The 23,455-nt window shown below is 52.4% G+C and overlaps 10 protein-coding genes across 10 annotated transcripts; 3 read left to right on the forward strand and 7 right to left on the reverse strand.

Annotated features, from left to right (window-relative positions):
• Positions 1 to 213: 213 nt before the first annotated feature.
• On the reverse strand, positions 214 to 3,159 carry F5Z01DRAFT_721214 (fungal-specific transcription factor domain-containing protein). Its single transcript, XM_046266588.1, has 3 exons — positions 2,996 to 3,159; positions 2,599 to 2,930; positions 214 to 2,546 (listed from the first exon to the last, which is right to left on the reverse strand). The coding sequence occupies exons 1-3, from the start codon at positions 3,049 to 3,051 to the stop codon at positions 286 to 288; spliced, it is 2,649 nt and encodes an 882-aa protein (XP_046120069.1). The 5' UTR covers positions 3,052 to 3,159; the 3' UTR covers positions 214 to 285.
• A 987-nt stretch (positions 3,160 to 4,146) lies between these two features.
• Positions 4,147 to 5,893, forward strand: F5Z01DRAFT_635099 (arginase family protein; the record flags this gene model as incomplete). The annotated part of the gene is made up of 7 exons (XM_046262124.1): positions 4,147 to 4,203; positions 4,297 to 4,575; positions 4,640 to 4,730; positions 4,786 to 5,141; positions 5,185 to 5,313; positions 5,362 to 5,587; positions 5,655 to 5,893. 7 exons carry the CDS (start codon positions 4,147 to 4,149, stop codon positions 5,891 to 5,893), a joined length of 1,377 nt encoding a protein of 458 aa, XP_046120070.1.
• Positions 5,894 to 6,004: 111 nt separating this feature from the next.
• On the reverse strand, positions 6,005 to 7,597 carry F5Z01DRAFT_619102 (WD40-repeat-containing domain protein; the record flags this gene model as incomplete). Its single annotated transcript, XM_046261069.1, has 1 exon — positions 6,005 to 7,597. The coding sequence occupies one exon, from the start codon at positions 7,595 to 7,597 to the stop codon at positions 6,005 to 6,007; it is 1,593 nt and encodes a 530-aa protein (XP_046120071.1).
• A 174-nt stretch (positions 7,598 to 7,771) lies between these two features.
• Positions 7,772 to 9,253, reverse strand: F5Z01DRAFT_651237 (cornichon). The gene is made up of 3 exons (XM_046263211.1): positions 8,758 to 9,253; positions 8,412 to 8,634; positions 7,772 to 8,363 (listed from the first exon to the last, which is right to left on the reverse strand). The coding sequence occupies exons 1-3, from the start codon at positions 8,859 to 8,861 to the stop codon at positions 8,271 to 8,273; spliced, it is 420 nt and encodes a 139-aa protein (XP_046120072.1). The 5' UTR covers positions 8,862 to 9,253; the 3' UTR covers positions 7,772 to 8,270.
• A 432-nt stretch (positions 9,254 to 9,685) lies between these two features.
• Positions 9,686 to 11,058, reverse strand: F5Z01DRAFT_619104 (peptidase M24, structural domain-containing protein; the record flags this gene model as incomplete). The annotated part of the gene is made up of 4 exons (XM_046261070.1): positions 9,686 to 9,798; positions 9,858 to 10,404; positions 10,458 to 10,774; positions 10,836 to 11,058. 4 exons carry the CDS (start codon positions 11,056 to 11,058, stop codon positions 9,686 to 9,688), a joined length of 1,200 nt encoding a protein of 399 aa, XP_046120073.1.
• Positions 11,059 to 11,853: 795 nt separating this feature from the next.
• F5Z01DRAFT_619220 (uncharacterized protein) lies at positions 11,854 to 13,645 on the forward strand (the record flags this gene model as incomplete). The annotated part of the gene is made up of 4 exons (XM_046261078.1): positions 11,854 to 11,965; positions 12,134 to 12,351; positions 12,417 to 12,839; positions 12,893 to 13,645. The coding sequence occupies 4 exons, from the start codon at positions 11,854 to 11,856 to the stop codon at positions 13,643 to 13,645; spliced, it is 1,506 nt and encodes a 501-aa protein (XP_046120074.1).
• Positions 13,646 to 14,069: 424 nt separating this feature from the next.
• F5Z01DRAFT_651251 (ribosomal protein S8) lies at positions 14,070 to 15,012 on the forward strand. Its single transcript, XM_046263212.1, has one exon. It carries the CDS (start codon positions 14,410 to 14,412, stop codon positions 14,908 to 14,910), a length of 501 nt encoding a protein of 166 aa, XP_046120075.1. The 5' UTR covers positions 14,070 to 14,409; the 3' UTR covers positions 14,911 to 15,012.
• Positions 15,013 to 17,633, reverse strand: F5Z01DRAFT_651253 (uncharacterized protein). Its single transcript, XM_046263213.1, has 2 exons — positions 17,194 to 17,633; positions 15,013 to 16,988 (listed from the first exon to the last, which is right to left on the reverse strand). Exons 1-2 carry the CDS (start codon positions 17,294 to 17,296, stop codon positions 15,166 to 15,168), a joined length of 1,926 nt encoding a protein of 641 aa, XP_046120076.1. The 5' UTR covers positions 17,297 to 17,633; the 3' UTR covers positions 15,013 to 15,165.
• Positions 17,634 to 17,737: 104 nt separating this feature from the next.
• On the reverse strand, positions 17,738 to 20,697 carry F5Z01DRAFT_651254 (P-loop containing nucleoside triphosphate hydrolase protein). Its single transcript, XM_046263214.1, has 4 exons — positions 20,454 to 20,697; positions 20,289 to 20,400; positions 18,203 to 20,229; positions 17,738 to 18,151 (listed from the first exon to the last, which is right to left on the reverse strand). Exons 1-4 carry the CDS (start codon positions 20,627 to 20,629, stop codon positions 18,097 to 18,099), a joined length of 2,370 nt encoding a protein of 789 aa, XP_046120077.1. The 5' UTR covers positions 20,630 to 20,697; the 3' UTR covers positions 17,738 to 18,096.
• Positions 20,698 to 21,064: 367 nt separating this feature from the next.
• Positions 21,065 to 22,870, reverse strand: F5Z01DRAFT_542249 (aspartic peptidase domain-containing protein). Its single transcript, XM_046260539.1, has 2 exons — positions 22,328 to 22,870; positions 21,065 to 22,274 (listed from the first exon to the last, which is right to left on the reverse strand). The coding sequence occupies exons 1-2, from the start codon at positions 22,635 to 22,637 to the stop codon at positions 21,142 to 21,144; spliced, it is 1,443 nt and encodes a 480-aa protein (XP_046120078.1). The 5' UTR covers positions 22,638 to 22,870; the 3' UTR covers positions 21,065 to 21,141.
• Between the last annotated feature and the right edge of the window lie 585 nt (positions 22,871 to 23,455).

The following is a 23,455-nucleotide window of genomic DNA, read 5'->3' on the forward strand; positions in this document are numbered from 1 at the left end:
TGCATTTTGAAGCATTTGGCTGGCGTCAACGGTTTGGGGTCCTTTACAAAGGCGCACAGGAGGCCTTATCATGGCTTGTAACAATATCTGGGCGGTTGGGTTGACCATGTGGCTTTTTGGCTACCGACTTACAACCTTACAACATGCATTTGGTTTGCTACATACAACCTGTATCACTAGTTACAGCACAATTTTAGTTGTAAATCTTCCACTAATAATTATTAATAGAAATAAGCCAATCTCAGGTTTTCTAATAACGTGACAAGGGGTTCTTCTCCACGGAACTCAGCGTACACACTCCCCCATGTCGCCTTCTTTCAAGGCTTCTAGAAGGACCCTTGCAGTGTCCCTGTCTGTCTTGTCTTCCATTTCCCCCATTTCACCCCAGAGGTTCTCGATCCACTCGGCAGAGACGTCAGGCATCGGCCCGTCAATGTACATGCCACCAAAGTCGCTCGTTGAGTTGGGCGACTCATCTAGCGAGAAAACATCGTTGCCCAACGGTCCCAGTCCATCCAATCCTTCGGAAGGGGGCATGTTGGTACCCGCTGGCCGATCAAGTCTGATTCGAGAACGTATTTGGTCGCGAAGGACCTCGTGTGCCGCCTCATCTGATTTGGTCATGTACGAATCAGTAGGGGACTGGTTTGAGCCTTGCGAGTCAAGCTCTTCCTGCGACTGATGCCTCTGGCCGACATTCGAGCGCTGCGACTCTGAAAACTCAGTGTCCGGTGCCCTGGCCTGCCCACCGAATCTGTTGGCATCGACGAGCGACTTGAGCGGGCTAAAGCCACCCGTGAAGAGGCCGCGGAGGCTCACGGGGAAGTCGCCGTCCTCAGGGAGCCTCCCCTTGCTAAGACTTAGATCCAGCGCCAATGCCAGCCGGAGATACGAGCTCGGCTGCAATGCCAGAATGTCCGTCCAATCGTTGATGCCCGCCTTCGTGCCTGGTACACGGGACGCTGGTTTCTCAATCTGAGCAAGGTTGACAATATGCCGGATAATCTCGCTGACCCAGTCCACGCCGTCGTACTGTGGTTGATAAGTCCGCATGGCTTCAATGAGAATGTTCAGCCGATGCTGCTTCAGCGCAGAAGCGGCGTTTGAGTCAAGATTGGATTCACTTGCTGAGGATGATAGCTTGACATCGAGTATGTTCAGAACAAGAGGCAGCGCAGTGCATGCAACTGCCGAGATGGGCAGCCAACGGGCCAACTTGAGGTGAACGAGCTCTTTCAGGCATTCGGTGACCCCAGAAGCAGCATCCTGGAGCTCGTGTCGGTTTTCATAGATGACAGATAAGTCCCGTGTGATACGGTCATCGCTGTTGGGTGCCGCTTGCAGTATAGCCAGGTGAAGAATCTCGTGGTGACACAGCACGACTCGGGTCGAGTGATAGTACATGTACATGAGGTTGGTGTACAGGATCACTGAATCGTGACTGCACTGGTGCCTCCTCCCGGCCATCGACTGCGTTGTCTGCCCACCGCTGAACATGGGAAACCGGAGGGTAGAGTCCTTGTTCCATCGCCTCAGGGCCATCTTGCACTCTTTCACACGGTCGACGTCCTCGAGGTTCATGTCTCGACCCCAGCCCGGTGTGTCGTCCAATGGAAACACCAGCATCAATATATCGGTCAAAACAATGTATAGCTCAATGAGCTGGGCCAAAATACCACCAAGGCATCTTTTGGTCTCGCCATTGTAAACTCTGGATCGGTTGAACTCATCCGCCAGGTCGGCGAGGCCAAATGTTGGATTCGAATCGAAGTCGAAATGCGCTCTAGTAATCTGTATAGGTCGCCGCATGAGCAAGCCCAAAGTTCGATCACGGATGATGCAACACCACCAGATCCGCTTCAGGATGTTCTGCTTTTTCCTTTGCAGTGGATGAGTTTCGGCAGGAAACAGCGGCATTGCTGCATAATGCTGGGCTTCGGCGCCCTTTGCGTGTTGTATGGCGAGACTCAGCCACGAAGTGTTCGGATTCCTAGTCGAAGACGGCGACCAATACGACAAGAGTAGTGCTGCTTGCGCAATTGCGAGTGGCGATGATTCAGATTCCAGGTCGTGAAGCAACTTGGCACGCCTGTACAAGGATCCTCTGGCGGCTCTGATGCTTGGGTAGCCCAAAGCCTTGATGGTCCCCCTGGATACGAAATTGCACGAGGCAAATAGTATAGACTGAAGCACAAGCAGGGAAACTCTATCGTTGGCGCCGTCTGAGCTCTTTCCTGGGCTGTATATATTCCAAAACTCTCCTTCATTCACCAGTGGCAACAACGGGTGAACATGGAGGAAGTACTGCTGCAGAAACTCGTCCAGAAAAGCTCGTGTCGGCACGCGTAGACATCCTTGTAACTCGAGGAAGTTGACGTCCTGGGGAGGTATATTCGGCAAGTTGCTGATCGTCAAGAACGGGTAGTATGAATAGACGACCTCTGCGCTGAGTCCCATCGGATGATCCAAACTCCAGTGATTGTGCCCAAGCGAAAAGTCAGTATCGTTCTGGAAAGTTCTCGTTGAGTAAGGCATAGCTTGAGAGGCTAGGTGGGCATGGTCAGCTACAGTTGGGACGAGACCAGTGAATCAACCCACCGTGTGTTTGTGGTCGGATCTCCTCGGGGGATCGTGCCGTCGCAAGGGGTGCGGGTGGTGCAACGTAAAGACTATCTGCACTAGTATCGGGACCCACGTCCTCGCGAGGCTTGTCGTCTACTTTGGTGGTAGCTTCGGGCGTACATGTGTTTGTTGCCTCATGTTCAACCGTGGACAAAGGCTGTACAGACGCGGCGGGCGGGGGCATTGGAAGCCCATCAAGCCTAGATTTGACGACAGCCTCCGCAGTCTGTCGCTCGGAGCCATCTGGAGGAGGATATGGAGGATACGAAGCTCGCACACTGTCACCAGGTTCGCGATGAGCTCGACGGCTACACGGGAACATGTAAGCTACCATGTTCAACAACAAGCACAGACGAGCATGTGATTGACTCACAACCTAGATGCCCTACCCGTCACTACGCATGTCTCGCTATCAAGATAGCAATTCATGCAGGGCCTGCCGCGCTGCGACACATCGCAACGGACCTTGCGTGCTCTGCAAGAGAGACATGCCTTTGGCGCACGCTTTCGTATCTTGTTCTGGGCCTTCGCCTTGGGATCTGTGGGCGTAGACCCATTGACTGATGCCACGAGCTGGTCGGCACACATGATGCTCTGAAGATAGTCGATTGTTTGGATTGTTGAGCGGGCAAGCCTTGCGAGAAGAAGAAGAGAAGGCAGGACGACGCTGGGTTCTGGAGGAAACCAAGCAATTGGGGAACGTGATCAGTGATTCTTCTTTCGGGGAACTTTGTGGGGAATGGGGGAGGCTAGCTCTGGGGATTGCGGGTGATCCCTGCATCTTTGGGGGCAGACCAGCTGCTACCTTGCTCTCCGCTGGATGCATGACGAGCCCGCGACACCATGGAGTGTCTTAATTCCTGGATCAACGACGATCCCGATACCCATTCTTCTTCTTTCTAATGGTTTTCGGACGGTATAATTCCAAACACAATCAAGAAACTGGAATTGGCGGCACCGGTGTTGTTTCCGTGCTGCACATCAGAATCTCGGTGAAGAAAAGGGGACAAGCAATAGATCGTGGATGTGTTTACCCGTACGCACAGCACCAGCCACGGCGGAACTTGGAAGTTGATGACCCTGCCCCACTTAGTCTCAGCTCAGTCTTCAACGCTTAAGGGGATCGAGTCAGCGGACACGCATGGCAATTGAGGAGCTGAGTCGTGCTGCATGCACACCCCGCTTACCCCACGGTTTGGTGAACTTTGATCCCTTGGTCCTTGGTCCATACTCCATTCAATGTCCATCGATACCTGGGCAGCATGCTTATGCGCAGAGTCAAATGGTTGAACCTGGCGACTAATCAAGCCAATGCCTCGAAGCCGATCCAAGAAACGCATCCCGAGGGGCCAACGGCGTACACATCGCCGGCTGATCAACTCAGCTATGTACATGTAGACTTGGGGATTGAGGAATACTCCTATGCTGGATAACGACCATACATTCTTTAGTACGTAATGCCTGCGTCCAACTAGTAAAACAGTGCCTACAGAGTTAGAAACGGCCGTGCTACTGTTGCGAACGATGTACTCGGAGGGGCTTAGTAAGATGCGTAGCACAGCGGTGGTGGCTTCCGGCACGGTATGATAGACTAATGATGACGTGAGGGTAAGAATCCCGCGATAATGGCCAGAAAGAAGCACTTACATCAACTTGCTTGAGAATGCTACTCAGGTACATGCTACTACTGCTCGCTCCGGCCTTGTCTTTGGCGTCAGTTCCCCAGGAGAGGCTGCAGTCGTCAATTCTAGGGGGCAGGATGAGTACAGACGAGAACGCTTGGGCTTCAGGCAGTGCCCTGCAGACGAAGGTCCCATAGAAATATCCGAGATAACCTATTCTGGTCTCAATACCTTCGCGGGCGTTGCACATGCGCAATGTTTCCAGAAAGACAATGATAGCCATAGCACGAAGCGATACGACATTGCTGTGCTGGGGGCACCGCTCGACACCGTAAGCTCCAGACTGCCTGCGATTGCGAGAAAGGCACATCAGGTTAACTTTAAACCTCCCAAAGACGGTCACTGGGCGCCCCGGAGCTCGCTATGGTCCCTCGGCCATCAGAGCTGGGAGCTTAAGGAAAGCATGGGGTTTCGATACGTACACAGGTAGATTCACTGTGAGATGCTTGCACTCCATGCCACAAACTTACACATCACGCAGGCCGCGATCCGTTGAAAGGCTGGGCCAGGGTTGTGGACTGTGGTGATGCACCGATGACTTGGCTCGACAATCGTGCAGCTATAAAGACACTTGATCAGGCCCATCGACTGACTGCGGCTCGGCCACCCGCTGACGATTCCAAGTCCCATGTGCCAAGAATCGTAACGCTAGGAGGGGACCATACGACGACATTGTCAGCCCTAAGAGGCACCTATGACAACTGGGGCCACGTGTCAGTGGTTCACTTCGATAGTCACATTGGTGAGCTTGACCCCGATGCAGCATGCTGCTCAAATACAGCGTTCTCAGCGTATGCTAAAAACTTTCTCAAGATACGTGGGATCCCAAAGTTCTTGGTAAGAACTTCACCACGACCTTGCCTTTGAATTCCTACATCAGCTGACTCGAAGAGTAGGTGGCGGGGTTTCCGACTATGCGTATGCGCCCATGTGCCGCGAGGAATTCCAAGCTGACGCTTTTCACAGAGGGCTGAATCATGGAACATTCTTACATGTTGCACATGAAGAGGTAAGTACTGAAAATACAGCCAGCGATGCGCTCACGAACCTCGCTCAGGGACTGATCCGCAATTCCTCCATTCACGTCGGAATCCGAGCGTCCCTGAACAGACGAGAAGGGGATATGAAGAACGATAGACGATGTGGATTTGCAACTATCACAGCGAGGGATCTTGACACTTGCGGTGTCCAAGGAGTTGTAGATCAAATTCGCAATCGTGTGAAGGACACGCAGGTCTACATCACTGTCGATATCGATGTTTTGGATCCTGCATTTGCGCCAGGTAAACCCCCTATATTCTCCTGCAAGCGCCGGTGCATCTCCTGAAAAATACTGACCTCATTTGTCAGCGACTGGAACCCCTGAAGTTGGAGGATGGTCGACTCGAGAGTTGCTGGCTATTCTTGAAGGTCTCGGTGGATTGAAGATCGTCGGGGCAGACGTTGTTGAGGTTTCTCCACCATTCGACAACCACGGAGAGACTACCGCCCTTGCGGCCGCCGAAATCGTGCATAGTCTTATCGACTTGATGGTTCTGACGCCTGCCAGCTTGGCCGAGTACCTCAGCACAGCGCGAAGACCGAGTTGAGGATACGCTTCAGGCGCTCAACTATTGATCCCAGACTGCGCGCTCTTCCATTGTACAAAGATCCTGCTCGAGCTGCTCACTCAATACTCAATTGAGCTGCCCACTCAACATTCAATCCCAGTATCTGATTTCGCCATCCATGCCTGCAGTCGCCACTTTACTGGTCTCCTGTGGGTGCCACTGAGCACAAGTGACCGCCTGTGCACTGGCCTTCATCTTGTGGTACATTTTGCACGTCTTCCAGTCCCAGAAGCAGACGAAACCTCCAGAATCACCCGAGGCGAGAAATTGCCCGTCAGGGCTGCAGTCAAGATCGATGGCCATTCCGGCATTGTTGTGCCCGCGATAGCTCTTCTTTCTGTTCTGGCGGAATTTGTCAGTCGCACCATAAACAAGGATTTGGTTGTCGGAGCTTTGGTATGCGACATATTTGCCGCTCGGGTGAGGGGCCGCTCGCGTCATGGGATACATGTCAGGTTCCGCGATGTATTTGATGGGCACGGGGATATTGTAATCCCAGGCGCGCAATGACTTGTCATCCGAGGTTGTCATGAACCGACGGTTATCATCGACGAATGTAATCGTGTTGATTGCGGCCAGGTGGTGATCATACTCCTGTACAGTCTCTTTCGGCGAACGTGTATCGAATTGAACAATTTTCTTGTCCGACATGCCAGCAAGAAACTCGTGCGAGTGCTCTGGATCCGGGTTGAATTTGACAACATGGGGGGTTTTCCCTGTAGTAAATTTGCTGATGCAAACGCCCTTTTCGGTGTCCCACAACTTCATCATGCGATCATACGATGCAGACAAAAATTGTGTCCCAGATGCGTTGAAGGATATATCAGACACCGCTTTGGAATGGCCGGAATACGTGCGCAGGAGCTCTCTCTCGTGGAACGTATCCCAAATCTTGATGGTAGTATCTGCACTTGCGGACAAGAGCAGGTGACCTGATCTGGGGAAAAATCGAAGTGCAGTGACCGCTTTCGTGTGGTTTTTCCAGGCATGTATTTGCTTCTTCGGGATGTAATTGGTCGTGCTGCCGGGCTCTTTGCGCAGATCAATGTCGAGATCTTGCGGGACGTGCATGTATGTGCGCCCCTGGTAATCGAACTCCTCGGAGCCATGGAAAGTTGTCGACTCATCTCCTTGTTCTTCCGCCTCTTTCCGACGCACGAGAGCTTCTGCGGGTGCCTGGACGACCGTGCCGCTGTCCACAACATCGTCGTCGTCTTCCACAATCTCATACTCTTCGTCGCTCGCCAATTCTGCGTCATCTTCGACTCTCTCGTATTGCGTCCGGTCGTATCGCGCCCATGGTCCGACATAGGCACCGGCACCTTCTGCTATTGTCGCATCTCCCTTGCTTTCCCTAGTTGCTCGTATCCTAGCGGCTTCGACCTTCGAATACGCGTCGCTCGAACCCTCCCATTCCGGCCTCCCACTACGCTCTACCGCTCGGTGTTTGCTTCGAAACGTATGCTCGCTTAAAAAGACTTCTTCCGCGTGTCCTGTGAGTACATTCTTGCGTTTTCCAAGTGCATCAGATCCATCCTTGAACGGGTTGGCGGGACCAGCTTTGGGTCTTGATAGGTCCTCCGCCGAATATGGCACTACAGCGTGGTCGGGTTCAGCTTGCTGACGCACGATAAGCGCGTCCTGCGGCGCCATATTGGGCGGATATTCACCAAAGCCAGCCATGTTGTCGTGTAGTGTAGCAGCGATTGCGCCGGATGCAGAAGAAGAATATGATATGGGGGAGCGCGACGATTTGGAGCCGTATGCTTGGTCACGTGATATGGCGCGAAGCGCAATCACCTTGGCTGTACCGTACCTCAGTAGGACAAAGCATAATATTACCTTGCTTGGTGATGAGATGTAGATATCAGACATGAACTGTTGATATTTGGAGGGTGAATGTGTCAATAAGTATTATGGCCTCGCAAGAGTAACATCCAGGCTGTCCCAACTAGCATGGCCATTACGGTCCGAGAATCCACCTAACCACGAGGCACAAATTGGCAATTCATCAATCTGTCCTCTCAAATCAAAAGCTCCAGCTGGGAAGACACATTGCCCTACAGTGAAGCAGGTGCCACTTCGCAGTCATGCGCTACATGAAGCCCCAACGCCAAAAACGCGCCGTGTACTACGGCAGTGCCCACATGTGGCACAGAGCCGCGTCTCTCCTAAACCGAGTTGCGCTGAACCTATTCACCAATTGCAACCCATGCGGTCCCCTTATCGACTCCCAGTGCTCATTTCCAACAAAGCGACCTATATAGCCCATCTTTTCGTCATCGATCGTAATAGTTGATGTCCTGTTTCCGCATCACAGGACAGGATAGAGCGCGTTGACTAAGCGTCGCCGGATTTACGAGGACTCGTCGCGGATGAGCGCAACGATCATGCTGTAGAGGTAGAAGAAGAACATGACCAGATGGAAGCCAAGCTTGACGAATGACTCCTACATATCGTTAGTGGGTTTAGTGAAAAGCAATTGGACAATGCGCACCTTCTTGTGAACATTCAGCTTGCGGAAAATCTCAGTCGCGTCCAGTAGGTGGGTGTTGTCGACGATCTTCTTGATGTTCCAGCCCAGAAGCGGCAGATTCAGGATCAACGGCAGCCAATAACCATTGATGAGGAACAAGAAAGTGAGGAAACCGTGGACAGCAGCTTCGGGAATAATGTACGTGTTGAGACGGTTGCAAAGCTCGATAGGGTTGATATAGTCGCTGATTCGGCATGTCAGTACGCATCATGTTGTCTAGCGTGTGGGGGGAAAGAGGAGGAAGAGTTGGGCAACAGCGTGCCTAGATGTGCTCGGTCTTGCTGTTTCGGGGTGCGCCATTACTCACCATTCCAGATCGCTATACATGATGGTGAAGAAAACCTGGAGGAACAGGTTGACCGCGTTGATCAACACGGCCAGCAGGAAAAGCCATGCTTCGCCAGACATCATCTTGTCGGTGGTTCTCGGGAGCCGGAGGTGGTAGATTGCGATTCGAGCTTCTGCAATAGTCACTGCTGCGTACTTCGAGCTCGCTGTAGCGTAGAATCACGGCGCAAAGGGCTGGAACGGTGGAGTAGTATCGCAAGCTTTCGCTTATGGCGTACTGTACGTCACTCGACACCGAAAAATCCGGATTTGCGAATTCGGAGAGCCTGCAGCTGGAGTGTGCACGGGAACCCAAAGTTAGGCAACAAAGGAGCTCGCGAGTTCAGGATGACTTGTGCGATGGGGACTTCGGCGTTGCAGACTGATTGCAAGAAGGAAGATAAGCTGAGGTGGTCTGGGATCTTGGGTGGGGGATCTGGTGGAAGAGGAGGGCAGGAGCTGCGGTAGCCCGCCGATGTTGTGGAGAGTTTTTCTGGCCGTACTTGTACGTACGGTCGGCGGGCCAGGCTGGACCACTTCCAGACTCAACGGCGCTCTGGCGCCCAACGGCAACGGTTCAAGTGGGGATATTTGAACAACATGGAGCCTCGCAGTTCACTGAGCCATTGCAGGAGTGATTCCCGCAAGCAGATTCTTGGTGAGACATACTACACAGAGAATCGGGCAACCCAGTGCTCGATCAAGCGTCTTTGATACCAATTCATTGCTATCAAAACTTCTCTACATGCCTCTACTCTACACCTACTGTATGCTTCTTCTACCGTTACGCGTAAAATGTATTAGATACAAGTACATTGACTCGGGGAAAGAAGCTAGGGTAAGGTAGCCTGATCGTGCTCGACAGACGACCGGGGGTCTATCCTTCGCTAGCTCGCATAGCGCACTGCCTAAGCGGAAGCGCCGTTTTCGACTGTGGGCAAGGATACTGGTCCTCCGGGAGAGTTCGCGGTACGGGCGGTCAAGATCTCGACGCCAGTTTCCGTGACCAGAAGGGTATGTTCTGCGTGAAATTATTTAGCACGACTAAGTCAGTTTTCTTAATCAAGAGCGCTGTCTTACCGAATTGGGCCGTCCGTTTGCCATCTATAGTGGTGCTCGTCCAGTTGTCCGGCCACGTCACATCGCGGTACTTGCCCAGAGCTATCATGGGCTCGATCGTGAAGGTCATTCCAGGCTTGCACTCTCCAACGGCCTTGTTCTTTGCGTAATGAGGCACGTTGGGTGGGCAATGGAACAGCTTGTTGATTCCATGGCCGCAGTAGGTCCTGATGACGCTGCAATTCTTCTTCTTCGCATGCTTCTCGATGATGTTGCCAAATTCTCTGAAAAGTACACCTGGTTTCACTGCTTTGATCGATTCTTCGAGACACTCTCGCGCTGCCTCGACGACGCGTACGTTCTCGGGGTCTGCGCTAGCTTTGTCGCCAATGTAGTATGTTTCGTTGAGATCCGCATGATACCCTTCGTGATATATTGAGATATCAATGTTCAGGATATCGCCGTCAACCAGTGGTCGCTTATCGGGAATACCGTGGCAAATTACTTCGTTCGGTGATGTGCAACAAGACTTTGGAAAGTGATTGTAGTTGAGCGGCGAAGGATACGACTGAAGTGGGCGTCAGAACTCTGCATCGACCTTCTCCACGGCGCTGCTCTCACCTTGCGCTCTATACATGCTTCATGTACAATCCTGTCGATCTCATCTGTTGTGACACCAGGCTTGGCCGCGGCCGCAGCGATGTCCAGAATCTCACGAGCCAGTTTGCAACTCTTGCGCATGGCTTGTTGGCCTGCGGCATCGAGTATTTCGATCTTGTTGCGGTTGATCAGGGACCTGCTGTATTTCGGGTTTCCATCTTGCCACCAAACGGGATGGGGAATCGATTTCGGCAACGTTCGATGCTCGGACAGAGGATACACCGGTCGGAGTGGCCCAGTGTAGGGAAAGGTAGGGAAAGGATTGTATGTTTCACTGCCTGAAGATTGTCAGTCAGCTGTCCTGGGGCATAAGCGAACATATCGAACTTACTTTGGGACTTGTGCATAAGCTTGTGTGTGGCCTGGTCAGGCAGTTAGTTCGTGTTTCCCCTGCTTTCCGACGAGGGCAGGTTACCCAGTTCTTCTTGAAGCAATCTTGGGAGCAGAAAAAGCTATCTTTGATCCCGAGCTTCAGGCAAGTAGGACATTGCAATGAGCCAGCATCATTGTCGCAATCCGATCCCATGCACTTCTTCTTCGTCGCAGACTGTTCATCGGCCATGATGGGCGAGCGTGAAGTGCTTTTCAGCTCTTTAGTAAGTTTTAGAGGCTTACTGTGCCAAATGCGGTGAGATGCTCGTAGGCTTTGACAATGTTGAAGGCCGTTCGGTAGTTCGTGCGTTCAAGGAGTCTTCGGCCGAGGAAAAAAAAGTGCCCCTCACCCCAAACGCCAGCCAAAGTTGCAGATTTGCCCGTCGAGGTGCTAGGTACTTACATACTACATAAACTGAACAAGTTACAATGTGGGGAACCACATGAGGACCGTGACGTCCCTTTTGTGGACTTTGTCCCTCAGATACTAGGGTCAATGTTGCTAATGGTTCTTGGGACTAGCCGCAGCTCTCAAGTAGGTATTGTTCATCATTAAGATGTTGCTTATGGCTCGTACGAGACAGGTGACTGGAATTAATTGGGATGGCCACGAAGGGATGATAACTAAGTTGCTAACTCCATACAAATTAGCGTACGTAGTACTGAAGCTCAATCACGTACCGTTTCAGCGGTCTTCCGGGCACTAATATAAGTTAGTCTGCCTGTACGGAGTGTTGGTAAGGCAATTAACCGAAGAATGGACGCCCCGATGAGTCGTGTGCTCATTGACTTATTATTAGTCAACGTCACGCTATCTCAATCGCTTCGCTTACTGATTTTTGTTATGTCGACTGAGCAGACTTCGTCGGATCTAGGGTAACGCAACGGGGTTTACTTGTCCGTGTACTATTTAGGTTCGAGAACATGAGGAACGATTCCCTTGCGAGATTTTTCTACTCTGACCTTGCAACCAAGGCACTCAAACATGAAGTCGCCTCCAAAGATTGCCATTGTCGGCGCCGGACCTGTCGGGTCTTTGGCCGCTCTTTATGCTGCGCAAAGAGGTTTTGAGGTAGAGCTGTACGAGTTGAGACCAGGTGAGTAGGGCGCTCGTGCGGACCGAGTTTTCATCCCCCGTTGTCGCGACCGCATCGCAAACAGCAGCTGCCGCTCTGTTGTAGCAGCCATGTGGCCAGACTTACTGAATATGCCTTTTCCCAATTACACTGTACCTTGGGCTCTCCAGGGCTAATCTTGGAACGCAGATTTGAGGAATCCCGGCATCATACCTCTGAATTTCACACGTTCTATCAACCTTGCAGTATCTGAACGTGGGATCAAAGCGATGCGAGACTCCGGCAACTCGGATCTATTGAAACATGTTATGAGAGCGACAGTACCAATGAGAGGGCGGATGATACATGGCCGAGGACCATTGGGAGACTTGTACGAACATTCTCAGGACTACGACGCGAAGGGAAGGGTAAGTGGAGCCATGCGCAAGCTGCCTCACATTGAGCAAAGGTACAGACAGCTAATGATGAGCAGGCCATTTATGCCATTGATCGTGCTGGTCTGAATGAGCGCCTGTTGGACATCCTCGATGCCATGCCAAATGTCAAACTACTGTTCAACCACAAGCTCACAGGTGCCGACTTTCGCACGCAAAAGGCATGGTTCGAGAGGAAAGATCGCATATCGCCGGACAATGGCAGGCCGCAAGAGATTGAGATCAGTTTCGACTTGATGATTGGCGCCGATGGTGCTCACTCCGCCGTCCGTTATCACATGATGAAGTTTTCTCGCATGGATTACCAACAAGAATACATTGACACCCTATGGTGCGAGTTCTATCTGCCGCCGAGGAAGCTATCTGAAGGCGAGGATCGTGAAAATGCATTTTGCATTTCACCCAACCATCTTCATATCTGGCCGGGTCAGGATTTCATGTTCATCGCCATCCCGAGCGAGGTAAGCTCAACGAATGACGCGAGAAAATGATATTGTTGCTGATTTTGAATAAGGATGGATCTTTCACATGCACCCTGTTTCTGCCAAGTGGACAATTCGCGATGCTCGAAAGGGATACTGCTGCACTACCCTCCTTCTTTGACCAGCATTTCCCAGGTGTCACCGATCTTATACCCGCGGCGGACCTGATCAAGTCCTTTGAAACGAATCCCCATCTGCCCTTGATCAGCATCAAGTGTCGCCCATATCACTATGCCGCTTCCGGTGTTGTGATTGGGGACGCAGCACATGCAATGGTTCCTTTCTATGGCCAGGGCATGAACGCGGGAATGGAAGATGTACGGGTCTTGTTTTCCATAATGGACAAACATGCGATCCTGGACGAGACCAATGACCCCACGCAAGAGTCACCTGCAGCCGTGGACCCAGCATCCCAAAGATTGCGGGCTCTGGCTGAATATTCAAAAGTCAGGGCCCCGGACGCTCATGCCATTAATGACCTTGCGCTGCAGAATTATGTGGAAATGCGGTCCTCCGTATTGTCCTATCGATACAGACTACGCAAGTACTTGGAGGAATTCATGAGTGTGAATCTACCTAGCTGGGGGTGGCAGACGAAGTATGCTAGGGTGAGCTTTAGCAATGAGGGCTATCGAGAGGTGATCCGAAGGAGCGAGTATCAGGGAAAGGTCCTATTGAGGGCTTTTCTCGCGCTCGCTGTTAGCCCGGTGGTACTTGGGGGTGCTGCTGTGGTATATCGCTACAGGCGGTATCTCAGGGAGTCTTTGCGGACTATGCTTGCCTAGGAGGCATGCTTGCCGCTTCATGTCACCTGGCGTACTCATGTATTATTATCTTGGCTCGTGTACATACTTATAGATCATGGACGGCAGTTGAGCGTGCCATTATTACGACGTGCTCTCGCTCTAATTGCCAGCTCACAGTCATCCCGCAGATGTGACAAAATGCCCGCCGCGTGAGAATTGGTGGAGGCTGCCGCGACAATGATGTTGACAGGCTGTAGGTGCTCAATCATGTAGATCCCAGAGGAACCCATCGGACATTGCAATGGCCTTGAGCTCATGTCGTCCAACTGCTGTGAGTATCTCAAGTAAAGCTGGCGATTTCGCAAAGAGGTTGCTTATTAGGGGTTCAGTGGCGCAGGGTCAGCAAAAGACGCGGACATCTTGGGCGCGCCAGCGCTCGAATGGAAATGTGGGGCTCCAGTCTTTCGCGGCGCTGGTCGTGTTCACGTCTCGAACTTTTTGTGCCAGCGCTTCTTGACTATATTGCACACTCACCCACCGGTTTCCAACACCCAAGAGCAACGCATGCGCGGGCTGGCTTGCACGGTCTATCTAACGCTTCCCGAGGCCGAGCCCCTGGCTACCAACGGTGAGAACAACGCCGCGACCTTCATCCATCTGGCCTGGTACTGAGCCATCTTCAGATTATCGACAAACACCTATTTGAACGACAACGTCACAGCGAGCCGAGCGAAAGACTTTGGAGAAACCCACCAGCCCGCACGAACTCTGGTTAGCCCAATTTGGGGCTTTACTTGCCCAGCATGCCCTCCGTTCAGACCATTTCGAACATGTGTTCGCATCTGCAGAACGTATCGAAAGCACGTCTGGCGATCACATCCGTACCGAACAACAAATTCAATCTCAATCTTGCCCTTGCCCTACATCGGTCGGGATTCTTGTCTCACGTATACCGAGCTGGGCCAAAACCTCCGACACTAGAACAAATGATTACTCAGGAGCCGGAAAAGGTCACAACGGCCAACGTGGCACAAATGCGGCTTTGGCTGGGCATGAAGTACTGGGATGGGAAGCCGGTTCTGTCACAGGCCACCCCAATCAGCAAGCCGTCAAGACTTATGACAGTCAATATCGCGGAGCTCGGCAAGCTCACGCGTGGGCTCTCCGCGCATTTGAAAGGGGGGGTTGTTCCGGGCCTCAATTTGGGAGAGTGTCTCTATGTCGCTACTTCGCAAGGAGTACTGGAGTCTCGGGAGGCGCTGGCTCGGAAATTGGGTGGTTTACTCCTATGCCGCACTAATTGAGTGCCGCATGGTGTTTCAAGAGATATGCTCTTGTGTGTATATATGTTCACTTTGATAGTGTATCACTAGTGATGTACGACGTAACAGCAAGGAAGTTTCACGCTTCAGTAATGTATTTGATAAAACAAGTCTGCCAATAATAGTGTAATCATGCTATGCTTAAGAGTCAACGCTAAAAATGGTGTTGCGTGGATCCAACTTGCGGTGTGTTCACCGATGAAGTTTCCCAGGATAAGGGTGTCTAATAGTACAAAATTATTCCTCGAGTACGGGATGGTTCTCTGCCATGGTCTGGGAGCTTGGCTGATCAGCAGTCGGCAAAAAAGAAGGAGTTGCTGACTCATTGGCGCCGTCTCCTGCTTGGGACTCGGGACGAATTGCAGAAGGAATGTTCGAGACTTCTCCCTCTTCAAGTGCCTGGATAGACACCTCTGTTTCATCTGAGGATGCAGTATCTTCCTGCTGTTGGGGTAGCCGTACGCTCGCGGCCGAACCATCCGGCTGCACCGACACTGCGGTATCATCAGCATCTGCGTAGCGTACCTGTTCGGACTGGTCTGGAAGAACGCCTTCAGTAAGAGGCGCCTCGGGCGAAGGCGTGCGAACTTTTTCGTCCGCTTTCTGGGGCCCAGCAGAACTTTCCACCGCATCCAGCTGTTCATCGGATTTTAGGGCAGGGATCTGCTGCTCTGAACCCGAAGCCTCGTTTTCCGAAGGCGCCCGCTCTTCCAAACCAGCTTGGCTGCTGCTGTCATTGTCTTTCATACCGCTGGTCACCTCAGAAGCACCAGGCAGGACTTCAACGCTAGAGGATTCGGCTTCCACCGCTGGGTCTAGAGATGGCCTTTTCGACGACGATAGAGAGGGGGAGCGTGCAGTGGCAGTCGTGACACTAGTCTTTTTGATGCCATTGGATCTTCGTGGGCTGTTCGTGGTACTCGACTGTACTTGGCGTTGCCCAGACCGCCTTGGGGGCGTCGGGGGTGCTTTCTCGTTCGTCTTGGACGAAGACGACTGGGTAGGCCGCATCATCCGTGCGAGGAAACCCTCATCCACTTGCTTCTCCCGATGGGCTGTGGCCGCATTCGACGAAGGCTGTTTTGGCGGAGGCCCCACGCTGGGGCGTAATCCGTGGATAGAAGAGGGTTGCTTCCTTATCGTCCGGCCTCCTCCAGGCCCATTCGCGCTCACTCTACTGGCAGGCCGGCCTGAAGTTGTCCCAGGATCGAGACCGCCAGACCGTTTACTAGATGCAGCCGCGCCTTTTGATACAGAGGACGCTGTAGGTGCCATTAGAGATGACGGCAAGTTGAGGGGCTTCGTTGGTGACTTCGGCTTCGGCTTGACGAACCCGGATTCCGATACTTTATTGATCCTGATCGGTGCCGGTTTCTGCGTTCCCGAAGAGGAGACCGCCTTTGCCCCTGAAGAAGAGGCAGTCTTCGCGTGACTGGGGGCAGCAACAGACGTTCGAGATTGTGCGCGTCCCGGGGCAGTGACGGGTTGCTTTTCAGCCGCTGGCCTGCTGGCTCTGGGAGGAGGTTTGGCACCCGAGTTGGCTGCAACTTTCGGGCCCTTCTGGGTCTTGTCGGCTGTCCGTGCTGGCTGTGTCTGCTCCTGCGCTACGGGTCGTTCTTCTGAGGGCGGAGCCTCCCCCGACGTCAACGCGCTCTCCTTTGCAGACTGGCCGTGCCTTTGACTGGTTGTTGCTTCATCCCCAGAGTCGACTGGTGTTGAAGAGACCCAATTTGCGGCCTTTCTTGTGCCAGATGTGGCCTGGCTGGCGACCGCATCACCATCCTTCTTGTCCAGAACCATGACTTTGGCATCTATGCTCAAACTTTGTGGTGATTCGGGTATAGCTTCCTTCAAAAACAATTTTCGGTTCGCTCGTCCAACGTCTTCGGTGGGAGCAGATGTGGCAGACTCATTGTCCGCCTCGTTGCTAGCAGCTCTCCCTGATGGACTGGTTTCAAAGCTGTGGTCACGTCGCAGCCCAATGCGACCGTGCTTCTCGATGGCTACGAAGTTGGTGCGGACAGTGGAGAGCGGCCTGGGAGACTCAGAGGCGTTTGAACCTGTGTCACAGCCGGTCAGTACAATCGATACTCGGTTGTAGTTGCAATGTGTCTTTCTGTGATGCCTGGTGCACACACAAGTCCTGGGCGACTGGCTCAGCCGCAGACTAGCATATGCTATGGGGTTCCTGTGCTATAATATCGGCCATAAAGCCGAGCTGGTGGAATGCCTTGGGCGTTGTGCTCTACAAAGGTAACAACGTACCTCTATGTGAGCTGAAGCCTGCAGGAGATCTGCCCCTATCTGGGGGATTTGGGTCATCGCCTTTGTTTTCAAACATGGCCCTCAGGTTCTTGACCTGGCTCATTTTGGCAACGGGCTTCCACCTTCACACGTCGTGATTGTTACTGCTGCCTGGTTGGTATGTCGATGTTTCGCGGCCGGATTCCAGATTTCGCGAAGGAGGACGTGGATTGCTATCGGTCGTCTATTTGTTGGTCGACCTGTGACATTCGCTCAACGAGGCTTCCGAATAGCCAAGGACGAGAAAGGGTCGAATCACATCCAGCTGTAAGGTAGCAAGGGGTATCTGGACAAGTGCGTGCAAACAACGGGAGAGGTCGAACAAGATCATCGGCGCGTGGAGACGCGGAGACGCGGGTGGCACCGTTGGCGCGACCGTCTGAAATTCAGGGGTTCACAGGTTGACAAAATCAATGCTTCGCTAATAATGACCCACATGCCAAGCTGTGAGAGCATAGTCACTGTTTCACTCCTGCAGACTGCAGTGATTCAGCGAAAAACCTTGGCTTCCTGATACGTACAAGAATACTTGGTGAACTCGGAACAGGGTTTATGGGCTAGTAATTCGCGTAGGAACCCTGCCTGGCAACAGAGGAACAGCGAGTGTCCCAAAATGTGCTTAGGACGATGTTGGTAGCGCTGTTGCTGATGTCGATGCGATCTCCAGTCGCTGTTTCACCTTCCTCCTCGTCGCAACAAGCATAAGATGCCCGGTAGTATTGTTGTTCTATTCCTCGGCCCATTTGTAAGGACCATGCTGGCAATCCAAGTCTATGTATATACCCGTTGTTCTACATGTTTTACACAATATACAGCAGTATACATTGTTGCCCAATGCTACGTGTCCTCCATCCGTGCTCATTTCTATTTTGTACGTTTGGCCTCGAGCTCAGCCTCATGCTTGGCGACCAATTCCTTTCTGTTGTACATGTCAGTATTATTCGCGGGATCATAGAGGTCCAAGACATACTGGAGGTGGGGTGGTGCAGCAGCATAATGGCTGAATTCCATGCTGAACTCTCCTTTGCCCTGGGTGGCAGCGCGAAGCTGAGAACTGAACCCGAACATTGCGTTCAGACTGCAGTCGCAAGTCAAAGTAAAGTCCTCGGAGCCAATCTCAGTGTCATGAATAGTAGCATTACGCTTGTTCATGAGCATCAAGATGTTGCCTTGAAACTCATTGGGTGCAGTGATAACCGTCTTCATAAGGGGTTCGAGAACGGCGCCTCCTGCTTCAGTAAAAGCCTTGCGGAAGGCCATCTGTGTGGCGAGATTAAAGGCGTAGTCAGATGAGTCCGTGACGTGGGTGGCACCATCGTTGATCACCATCTTCGAACCGATGACTCGATGTCCCAGGAGAGGCCCTTTGTCGGTGGCGATGTCGAAGCCCTTGGCACAGGCACTCAAGTACTTGTCGGGAATGGTACCACCAATGATCTGACTCTCGTAATGATTTGTGTCGGGCTGGTCGTTGGGCTCAATCCACCCGGCAACACGAGCAAAGTCGCCAGGTCCGCCAGTCTGCCTGCGGAGCAGAAAGTCAAAGTCAGCGCGGCGCTGGATGGTCTCCCGGTAAGCCACACGAGGCTGCCCTGTAACGACTTCTGTCTTGTATTCGCGACGAAGGCGCTCAATGTAGACTTCAAGATGCAGCTCACCCATGCCTGAAATTATTGTCTCCTCACTCTCAGGGTCGACATGAACGCGGAATGTGGGATCTTCGCGCTGAAAGCGATTCATAGCTTTACTGAAGTTGTCGGCGTCGCCACTGCGCTTCGGCGTGATGGAGAGCGACATAACAGCGTCGGGAACGAACATGGACGACATGGTGTAGGGAAGACCGCCGTCAGTGAAAGTGTCGCCAGAAGCACACTCTACACCAAAGACAGCGCAGATCTCTCCCGCGCCGACCTCGGAAACATCCTCCATTTCGTTCGAATGCATCCGCACGATACGTGGGATGCGAACCTTTTTGTCTGTCCTCGAGTTGAACAGATATGAACCCTTTGTCAGCGTGCCCTGGTAGACGCGGATATATGTAAGCTGTCCGTAGTTGTTCTCCTCAAGCTTGAAGGCCAAGCCAACAAATGGGAGTGAATTGTATGGGACCAACTTGACGGCCTTCTCCCCCTTCGATTTGTCCAAAGCCATGTTTTCTGTCTGAGAAGGGTAAGGCAAGTAGTCGCAGACAGCATCAAGCATGGGCTGTACACCCTTATCGGCGAGCGCAGACCCCATCAAAACTGGGGTGAATTTGCGATCTATAGTGGCCCGGCGAATAGCGGCCTTGATTTGGTCTTTGCTGGGTTCTTGCTCGTCTAGGAAGAGCTCTGCCATTTCGTCGTCAACATCGGCTAGCTTCTCAATCAGAAGTTGCCGCTTCTCATCTGCCATTGACTTGAGGTTGGCAGGTATTTGATCTGAAACGCGAATCTTCGTGCCGCGAGGTCCTTCGAAGTACAACGCGCGCATCTCGATCAAGTCGATCACGCCTTGGAATTCATCCTCCGCGCCAATGGGTATCTGGATTGCCGCTGCCGGAATCTTGAGCTTTGTGTTGATCTGTTCGACAGCTTTCCAGGGGTTGGCGCCCATGCGATCCATCTTGTTGACGAAGGAAATCCGCGGCACGTTGTATCGCTTCATTTGACGGTCGACAGTGATCGTTTGTGACTGGACTCCGCTGACGGCGCATAATATCATGCAAGCGCCATCAAGAACGCGCAGCGCACGCTCGACTTCGATGGTGAAGTCGATGTGGCCAGGAGTATCGATCAGGTTGATGTGATAGGTTTCGTCCTTGTTGTCCACGGTCTTTTGCCAGTCGCAGAAGGTAGCGGCAGATTGAATCGTGATGCCTTTTTCTCTTTCCAGGTCCATAGAGTCCATTTTCGCACCGACCGAATCCTTGCCTCGAACTTCATGGATTGCCTTGATTCGTCCCGTATAAAACAAGACTCGTTCCGTAACTGTTGTCTTGCCGGAATCGATATGCGCCTGTCAGAAGTCGAGTCAGCAAAACGTCGAACAGGAAGTCCGGGCAAAGGGTTGCGTACTGCGATGCCGATGTTGCGCACCGTCGACAGTCTCTTCTTCTCTTCCGGGGCCATATTGGCAGCCACGTATTCGGGTGTTAGACTTGCGGCATCATCTTGAGCTTTTTTAAGGCTATGGACCGGATCATCAGTACTGTCGATTTAGTTGGATATTCTGAAACTTACGCTTCTTGCGCTGCACTTGCAAAACGAAGCGTTGACAAGCTGAACGGCCGTCGAGGTTGATATTGCTGGGCATACACCGAGACTGCGGGTCGAGCCAGATACGCGGATCGCTGGGAGGTTGCAAACATGCGGCTTGGAAGCCGCTGGAAACCTCTCGCCATCCTCGTGGCCGACATTGAGGCAAGATCGCAAATCACAAATTGAGAAGATCAAGTTGATGATGGGGCGGCGGACTGGTTCAAATTTTTGGGCAAACCGAATCGCGTTTTGACGCGCGGGCGGCGGCGGCTCCGTAGCGGCCCCTGCCATGTGGCTCTCAATGACAAATTACGTGCAGGACTAATTTTCGCAGTCAGTTTCCAGTCTCGATCGAGCAGCCAGCGTCCTGTTAATTAATTCGTGTGAGCACTCGGGCTTCATTCAGGTTAACAAGATGATGAACAACTTTGGGATAATTGCCATGATAATGGTGCCGACATTATTCCCATTAAACCACAGTGTAATACTGTCTCCTAGACAAACCAAACATGTATAACCATGATCACCGCCAAGATCGGATACTAACACCAGAACTCCTCGCTAAAAGTAGGACCACCCAAACCCAGACCCAACGCAACGTCGTTATTCGTAAAATGGAATGTGAGCAGTTTGGTCGCTGTCTCTGGCAGACCCTACGTTCGTCGCAGTGCTATGTGCTCAGCAACATAACAGAAATGGCGACGGTCACAATCCCAGTGAGTGTAAACTTTCTGAGCGTCATTGCGCCGTCATCGAGCCCATCTCCGTCTTGGAAGCCCTCGGCGGCGATAAGCGTACTTGTTGTCGGCAACGGTGGCATTGCGGACTCGATGTGCTCTCCTGCTGCCGTGGCCGAGGGTATTGGGGCACCTTTGCTCCGGAAAGGAACGATTTTGGTATCCGTCGAGTTAAAGTCGGTGGCCGCGATGGCGATTTCGTTATTTTCAAGATCATACACAACGTATGCTGAGCGGAGAAACGTATCGCCAAGGATGTAGGGCCCGGTTGAATAGTTTTGGATGCCGAATTCGCACACAAGTTCACCCTCATAGGGACCAGATGCGAACGTGGGGGGCTCCCCATTTGTCAAATCCACGACAAGCTCGTCCATAGTCACATTGATCCGAGGCCCTTGGGATCCAGCAAATCCGAAAGAGAAATAGCCTGGGTGAGCATCATGTGAGCAAGGCAGGACTGCCATGCCAAAGGCGCCCTGATATTCTGCCCCGACCTCTTCCCATACCTTTGAGGCCATGTCATGTGGCAAGTATGACAGAGTCGTTCCGGCATCGAGTACGACATTAAGGGGACCATCAGGTGAGGTCAAGACATCCGTGCCGCTTGGGCTTGTGGCTTCCAAAGAAGTGAGTGATACTGAGAAGTGAGTGTAGTTTTCTGAATCATCATCTGGAATGACGTCGATTTTGGTCAGAGGGCCAATGTATTTTGCCGTGTCCACGCCTCCGAATAAGATGTTGCCAGTGTTGGCATCCAAGTCGTTGAGCCAGAGACTGTAGGCGATCGAGTTGATAAGACCCTCGTGCTGCATGGCAACGGGCAGGTTCGGATATTCGCAGCCCATTGTCGAGAGTGATGCCTCGTTCACAGTGTAACCTACCCCCACTAATCCATAGGGGATGTTGGTCTTCATTCCGAGGCCCATGGTCAAGTTCTGCACAACTGCGCCGCCAATTTCGAAACGATCCGCGAAATAGTCGCCGTTCGAGTAGCTGGAGTCAACATATGAGATCTCGAACTTGTCTCGGGCCACCTCCTTGAAAGTATCAGAGCTGTGCGGATCGACTGAGGCCAAGTTAAAAGATGCCACACAACCCCTGCCGGTGATTCACACTCACAGGTTCCCATTGAACATCCATTCGTCCCGCTCTCGCAGATAGAAGCTCCGCTGTATGGCACCCAAGCATCACTGCTCGCAGTGTCCAGTTGCATCACGAGATCTTGCCCGGGGCTACCGACGGTCACGGTGGCAAAGTACCCTCCCTGCCCTTTCTCGTTGGTGATGATTTCTTCAAATGTATTGTCCGCCCGAGCATGAAGGCTTCGATGGACAACACGTTTCGAAATGTCCCATTGGACGACTTGACATCGACTCGGCCTTGGTAGCACGAGTGCTACCAACATGGCCAAGTAACATCGCCACTCCATACGAGCGATGCCGGGAACGCTCGAATATCGACTGTCGCCACTGCTTTCACCGGTTTCTCCGACAGGTCCTGGGATTGGGAGGCACACAATCCATGCGGGTGAAGGTGAAGGAAAGGCAGTGACGGGAATGAGAGCGACTTCCGGTAATGACTGAGGTCTCCCAACTGCACTCGAAAGATGGTGTTCCCTCTGTAGGCTCGGACAGAGCTCTTCTGGCCGACTTCCACCCTCAGCAGGATATCTGAGGATGGGCGAGAGGAAATATCAAAAAGGGCGAGTTTATCAACTACAGGGGAAGAGAGAAGCTGAGAAACGATTCGTCAGTGGTTACCGAATTGGGAAAATTCACTTACGTGGCTAGGTGGAGCTTCCCGGGCCAAGAGCCAGGACGGAATACGTACCTACAAGTAGTAGGTTGACTCTGGGACATTGCCGTACTCGAGTCTAATGTGCACTGAATACTGATTCAAGATCTGACCAAAACCCCACCGGGGTGTTGAGGCAAGCTAGGTCCAGTCGTTCGTGCGCATTGTCTCAAAGCCGATCGCGGAAAGTCCAACGACATAAGCGCGAGACCTCTGAGATGCTTGGCATAAAGCCTTGGCATGTTGCGAATTCCCAACACCGCGCTGCGACCTTGAACAGGATGAGACGCAATGTGGTTCACGAGCCTCGGCTCCCCAGTGTCCGTTCGGCAGGGCAATCTTCCATTGAACAATCTGATTCCCAGCATGTCGTCACTCGTAGCAGCGAAGACGCCTCGCTTGTGTGGCCCAGGCAACGAAGCATTTGGGAGAATAAGGTTGAGTGCGGTATGG

This window comes from Emericellopsis atlantica (assembly GCF_019669845.1).
Source record: "Emericellopsis atlantica unplaced genomic scaffold F5Z01scaffold_8, whole genome shotgun sequence".
Taxonomy (NCBI): domain Eukaryota; kingdom Fungi; phylum Ascomycota; class Sordariomycetes; order Hypocreales; family Bionectriaceae; genus Emericellopsis; species Emericellopsis atlantica.

Bases quoted from the DNA above. Each gene is read 5' to 3' on its own strand.
- F5Z01DRAFT_651253 (XM_046263213.1), bottom strand. From the start codon at position 17,296: ATGAGCCAGGTCAAGAACCTGAGGGCCATGTTTGAAAACAAAGGCGAT. The intron at 16,989-17,193 runs GTACGTTGTTAC...GCTGTGACACAG, and splicing joins AGGCTTCAGCTCACATAGAG to GTTCAAACGCCTCTGAGTCT.
- F5Z01DRAFT_542249 (XM_046260539.1), bottom strand. From the start codon at position 22,637: ATGGAGTGGCGATGTTACTTGGCCATGTTGGTAGCACTCGTGCTACCA. The intron at 22,275-22,327 runs GTGAGTGTGAAT...ACTTGGCCTCAG, and splicing joins TGGATGTTCAATGGGAACCT to TCGATCCGCACAGCTCTGAT.
- F5Z01DRAFT_651237 (XM_046263211.1), bottom strand. From the start codon at position 8,861: ATGATGTCTGGCGAAGCATGGCTTTTCCTGCTGGCCGTGTTGATCAAC. The intron at 8,635-8,757 runs GTGAGTAATGGC...ATGCCGAATCAG, and splicing joins ATGTATAGCGATCTGGAATG to CGACTATATCAACCCTATCG. The intron at 8,364-8,411 runs GTGCGCATTGTC...AACGATATGTAG, and splicing joins AGCTGAATGTTCACAAGAAG to GAGTCATTCGTCAAGCTTGG.
- F5Z01DRAFT_721214 (XM_046266588.1), bottom strand. From the start codon at position 3,051: ATGAATTGCTATCTTGATAGCGAGACATGCGTAGTGACGGGTAGGGCA. The intron at 2,931-2,995 runs GTGAGTCAATCA...GTTCCCGTGTAG, and splicing joins ACGGGTAGGGCATCTAGGTT to CCGTCGAGCTCATCGCGAAC. The intron at 2,547-2,598 runs GTGGGTTGATTC...ATGCCCACCTAG, and splicing joins GATCCGACCACAAACACACG to CCTCTCAAGCTATGCCTTAC.
- F5Z01DRAFT_651251 (XM_046263212.1), top strand. From the start codon at position 14,410: ATGCCCTCCGTTCAGACCATTTCGAACATGTGTTCGCATCTGCAGAAC.
- F5Z01DRAFT_651254 (XM_046263214.1), bottom strand. From the start codon at position 20,629: ATGTCGGCCACGAGGATGGCGAGAGGTTTCCAGCGGCTTCCAAGCCGC. The intron at 20,401-20,453 runs GTAAGTTTCAGA...TCCGGTCCATAG, and splicing joins GCAAGTGCAGCGCAAGAAGC to CCTTAAAAAAGCTCAAGATG. The intron at 20,230-20,288 runs GTACGCAACCCT...GACTTCTGACAG, and splicing joins TGCGCAACATCGGCATCGCA to GCGCATATCGATTCCGGCAA.